Raw genomic sequence first — 6,000 nt, forward strand, 5'->3', positions numbered from 1 at the left:
TTAAAAATATTATAAAGAGAAGCTATATTAGGAAAAAATCCACATAGTGCTGTCATTCAGAGCCAATTTACTGCATGGAAGTCTCAAGACTCGCAGAGCCAATTGATTTTTTGTGTTTCTTTTTTTTCCCTCTTCTTCTTCAAATCTCCAACAGCACACAGAGCAGCAGGATCTTACAATTTGTTTTCTCAAATGGGGACAAATAAACAGGGTCTATCTGTTGATCTCAAACCGAGCGAGAGAGAGAGAGAGAGAGAGAGAGAGAGAGAGAGAGAGAGAGAGAGAGAGAGAGAGAGAGAGAGAGAGAGAGTTGAGAGAGTTGAGAGAATTGGGGGAAAGAATAATAATGAAAAGGGAAAAGGGAAGAGAAAAAGGAAGAAAAAGGGGACTGGTGAGGGAGAAACGGTGGAGGAGGAGGAGGAGGAGGAGGAGAAGGAGGAGGAGGAGGAGGGATGTGTGTATCTGCTATTAGAGCCTGTTGCATTGACTCTGCCCATGGCCTGAAAGCCAACTCAAGGCACTTCCATTCACATTGAAAGTGGCTTTATGTGGGCTGACAGTAGCACTGGGCTCCTTGACAGAACCACCGTGTCACACAGGCTCTGCTTGTTAGAGGCCAATGCTGCCCGCTCAATCTATAATGTTGATGTTTTTTAGATGTGCAAATGTATTTACTTCTTGCTTATGTGCATTTGTATAGGATGTCCGTGTGCATGCATGCTGATGCGTATCATAGAGAGACAGAGAGAACAGGATGTTGATTTAAGATTGTAGGCCTTTATGGCTTAGGCCTATGTGTCTGTGTGAGTTAGATTATGAATGGCTGTTTACAAGGATACATTGCTGTGCATGGTAAAGCGGAAGGGTTCACGTGTAACTGTGTTGGCCTGGACCGGAACAAACAGCAAGTCATGTTGCTAGGTGAAAATCACAGATATAAAAACTTAGATGGCTTGTTGGCAGCCAAGATATGCGTATGCTTGGCTGCCACATTGAGATGGTTGCCCTTTGGGAATCATGTTTGAATCATATGCACTTAGACTCAAAACTCATAATAATTGCCTGAGTGATAATGTAAGCAGACAAAATAATCAAAACCAAATAGCTGAATAGCTTTTTGTTGTGTAGGCCCAGGCCTACATTGAATGAGTGTCAGTCTTCAGTTAGCCTTTATCCAAGTTGCAAACAATACAAGCTTTTAGAGTTTGGCTTAACTTTCAGAAGGTTTTTTTTAAATGTTCAATTACAAATCAAATTCAATTACATGAAGCATTATAGTACTGTCATTTTTTGGGGGTACATAGCCTATAGCATATGTGCAAGTCAAACTATGGCAACTCATGAATATGTAAAATATAGTGCTTACATTTAGATTTAGGCCTTTGGGAAACGTTTACGTTACATAAGAACTTCCCAATTTGGCAGTCATGCAGATACCATCGCAGCTACAATAGGAGCCAATGACGCATCTACACTTCAATAACTTGGTAAAACAACACTATCCGTTCTTTAAGTCAATGCTGCCATCAAGAGGAAGATGGTAGTATATATTGTTGCTTATATTTTGATAATCAGATATTACGATGCATGTCCGATTTAAAATACATTGATACAATTAAATAATTATATCGATATATTATATTAGGTTCCATTATAATGTATTTTTTAAAACAAACAATACGAACGACCTAATCGGCTACCGTAGCCTACGTAGGCTACGATCCTCACATAAACCATGAGGATCGGCCTGGTGAAATAGCATCGTGTGGCTCCACCTAGTGGTTCATCTTGTACTTTCATGGGCTGTAGATGTGTGAAAGACAATATATAAAAAATATGGGTAAAGCCTATTGTATTCTGTGAGAATGAAGCTTGAAATTAAACATCTAATTGAATTACTATATTACACATTGGTATATTTGATATGTTTTATTGTATTTAGAAATATATATCAAGCTGCTCTAATAGTTTAGCTGCTCTAATATTATTTTTTATTCATTTATAAAAAAACAAAAAACTGATACAAATGGATATACAGACAATTCACTTAAGGCCTTAGCTTTGAGAATTTTTCAACATCGCAAATCTCACTGTTTGAATCTTACTGTACTGAGGGCTCAAGTGACACCACAATAATCTATTCTAACATAATATGAGGCATGCATCATGGGAGAGGTCAATGTCATATATCTATGCTGAGGCCTACTTTGAAACATGATGAGCTGGTCCACTCCATTATGATTGATTCCATATTAATAGCAATAGTAAAGTGATATAGCAAAAATGGTATACATAATAGGAGTACATAAAGTAGTCCAACCAACTGCCATGCCAACAAATATTTTTTATTTGTTGGTTTAGATACATTTTATAATATTTTGGCCTTTTATCAGTACTCGATTTCAAATACATTTTTGTAACATGATTTTTTTTTTGGTTTAGGTCAGTGTATGTGGGGGCATTATACTAATAGATTTATTCATAATAGTTGAACACAGTCAATCAAGAGAAAATATGAACGCTAACACATTTGTCAATTCAGCCTAACCTCTTTCAGGACCCAGCCCAGAGAGAAGGAGGGAGATCCATACTGCACGGCTTTCCATCCAGGTGTTGCCAATCTGCAATCAAACAACACCTGTAGGTCCAGCAGGCTATTGGTTGATAAATAACACTATTTAATATGAGTTACTAATTTGACCTACTCGAATGGTAGGCTGCGGCGATTCTAGCCCTTTACCCTTTGATCCTCAATGTTTGGGCAATGTATACTAATAGCACAATATAAATACACACAGAGCCTAGTTATTATCTAAAGAAGATATAGCTACTTTGAATATGATGGTTACCATTGGTAACATTAACAGGATGCTGATTCATGAAGTGAATCCTTTTCTTTGTTTGACCTTTATTTAGATGAATAAGAACATAACATAACATAACAAGTAAATCGCACACACACACACACACACACACACACACACACACACACACACACACACACGCACACGCACACACAAAACAACAGAAAGAGAGAGTGAAGGGAAAAGCCCGGGAGACTGACTCCCCTCACAACATGGAATGATTTCCCTTTGACAAAGCATGTGTCCCTCATGTCATCTTCTGGCAGGGTCCGGCATCACACACACCTGGCATTATCACCCTGTGCATCTCCTGAGGCGCAATGTACAACTTTACTACCACGATGAACGCATCAGTTACAAAAAGTAAGCGCTTTACCGTGACTTTCACGGAGGGTTTGAAATAACATAAGCACAAAAAAAAACTATTTTAAGACCACCAGGTGCTGTTTCGTTCTGTGGGATTTATTCACTTTGATGTATGACTCATCACAAACATCCCCTCATATTTCCTTTCACATGTTTCCCACGAGCCTTTAAATGGAGGTGGTTTCTTTGCTATTCTTCTGCTACTTATTTTTACTTTTCCCCTTTTCAAACCTGATGACTTTCAGATGCCTCCCTCCAATAGATTAAATAGTACACAATAGAGGATAAAACACAAATGCTTACTTTGCATGTGTTTATATACTCTATTATACTACTAAAACTATACCACAAATTTTTCCAATTTTTCCATTGACGAATATGAAGATTCTATAATAATGAAGTACGTTTATTGCTACAGCAGAGAGCATAATCTCCACTAGAGGGGAGTATTGAGTTTGGATTCATTACCAACATATTTGTGAGTCATATTTTCTATTAAAGACGAAACAAAGAAAAGGCCTACAATTGTTGTTTTTCAGCATTAGCCTTTTAATCTGTATACAGATTGGTACTGAACAGTCGAAATATTGAATGGAGAAATAATACGATTTCCCAAGAATACATTAGGCCTGTATAAAGGTAATTATGAAAGGACATTAAACAAGCTAATTATAAAATACTATTAGTAACATAGTCAGGATGCCAAATTTGAAGTTTAAATTATGCTTACAGCTATAGCCTATAAGCATGGATCTTTTAAAGAATATGAAATTCAATAAAAGTTAGATATAGAGAATTCTATAGAGGTATTTAGATTCAACACATTCGTGTCAAGCATAAAGAATATAGAATACAATATAATACAATGCAGTGCAGAACAGTTATTTAATCAAATCTTACTAGCCTCCACAAACAAAGCACCAACCTCTTGCTGGTGATTGGAAAAACGTTTATTCCCAAGATACCACACTAATGCTATTTTTAACCAGAGCTAAACCAGCTGAATTGAGCAACATTCTACATCTTAGTTCTCGAAAAGAGCGAGATATCTAGGCCAAGAATTAGAAATTATCATATAAGCCCTACATAATACGAACACCAACCGTTTTTGTTTTTTTTACCACAGTAAGTGTGCACCAGAAACTACACAGGGACCAAACCCCAGGCACCCATCCCCAGTATCTCCGCTCCGTGTGGCTCAGGCTTCTCCTCTACCCTCCTCCTGCTCTCTGAACTCTGACGCTCCAACTTCAGCTGTAGTCTAGGAGAGAGAGGGAGCGGGAGAGAGAGAGGAGAGAGAGAGAGAGGAGAGAGGAGAGAGAGAGAGAGAGAGAGAGAGAAGAGAGAGAGAGAGAGAGAGAGAGAGAGAGAGAGAGAGAGAGTCCTATTGGGGGATGGGGTGGGATGGGGGGTGCAGAGGAAAGGTGGGGATTACAAGCCACATCAAAACAAGGAAGCTCATCCTCTGATAAACACATAGCTACACATCCCACCGGACCCTCTGTCTGAGAGAGCAGCCACTGCTAAACGCGAGCGTGTCTGAGATGCGCGCACTACAAGGAAGCCACTGCCTGGAATCCGTGTTTTTCCCTAGGTTGTTCGTTTGAGAGGAATTTTTTTTTCTTTTTGTATTTTAACGCTTCTCTCTCTCGTCTGTACCCCCATCCGGGTTCCAATTCCAGGGGCTCTCTCCCGGACGCAACGCAAGTGCATCACAGAAGAAATGTGCATAATCACCGCAGAAGGGGGAGGGGGTCGGGGTGAAACAAAGAGAAGATGTGTTTAAAAGGCGTCACGTAGGCCTACATACGGCACCTTATATCCTGAACCGCCTTTCAGGTAGCCTATTCTTAAGGGGGTGTTTCTGTTTCGATTCTTTTTTTTGTTAGACAAAAGGAAGCAACCGCAGCTCACTAGTACTTCAAAGTACCCCCCCCCCCTCCCCCATGTGGTCTGTCTGTGCGAAAATGTCGTCGTCGCCCCGCCACCCCACAGACCCCCCCCCCCCCCCCCCCCCCCCCCCCCCCCCCCCCCCCCAAACCGACATCTGTGTACTGTAGGAAAAGACAGGAGCGACCGTGGTTTCTCATTAAACGAAAGGAACGAACGAAAGAAAAAGATTCCTCTATAGATTAGCCTGCTAGATGAAGGCTATACGCGCCCGGGTGTAGCGTAGAGACAGCCGTGGCTTATTTACGATTAGAACTGTCAAGTAAACCATACAGTTGGAGCAGGCTCAAAAACAACTGTTTGCAGAGAATGACAAAATGGTTTTAAGTGGGAATGATTGACAGGCTGTTTACAAGGAAAAAAGATGCTCTCCTTGTTTTTTTTTTTCGTTTCTGGCTATTTTGTTAGCAACTCTTGTTTGCTTCCTGACGTTTGTACAATGAATGTGGTCAAGCATTAGTCACTCGACCGTCTTTGAATTTCTCTTGTTTTTAATCCTGCATTTATCATGAGTTAACATTAGGCTGAACAACACAAAAATACACTAATGCATCATAGGCCTACACATGAATATTTAAAATAGATTTACTTTATGTCCAGTACGTCCTCGCTACTTACCCATAAATATGCCAAAAAACCAACAACAACAACAAATAAACAAAATCCTTTTTAGATGTCAAATTACTAATTCAGGATGCGGCCCTTAAAACTTGGCCCTCAGCCACGAATGCCAACTGCTTCTTTCCCGCCGTAAGAGGGTTTTTGAAGGTTGGCAAGGTAGTCGGTGACAGCGTTTCTTCAAACAGAATTCATGAAAGGG

The 6,000-nt window shown here is 40.0% G+C and overlaps 1 protein-coding gene across 1 annotated transcript in view; it reads left to right on the plus strand.

The window, feature by feature from the left end:
- The window catches only part of spred1 (sprouty related EVH1 domain containing 1), a gene marked incomplete at its 5' end in the record, with an annotated part of 40,279 nt that overhangs the window by 21,408 nt on the left and 12,871 nt on the right, over nucleotides 1-6,000 (plus strand). Inside the window, one exon of the mRNA XM_084482116.1 lies at nucleotides 4,357-4,421. Within this exon, the coding sequence (XP_084338242.1) occupies nucleotides 4,357-4,421 (65 nt within the window). The remainder of the gene's footprint in view (nucleotides 1-4,356; nucleotides 4,422-6,000) is intronic.

This window comes from Micromesistius poutassou (genome assembly GCF_964030765.1).
Source record: "Micromesistius poutassou genome assembly, chromosome: 17".
In the NCBI taxonomy this organism is placed as follows: domain Eukaryota; kingdom Metazoa; phylum Chordata; class Actinopteri; order Gadiformes; family Gadidae; genus Micromesistius; species Micromesistius poutassou.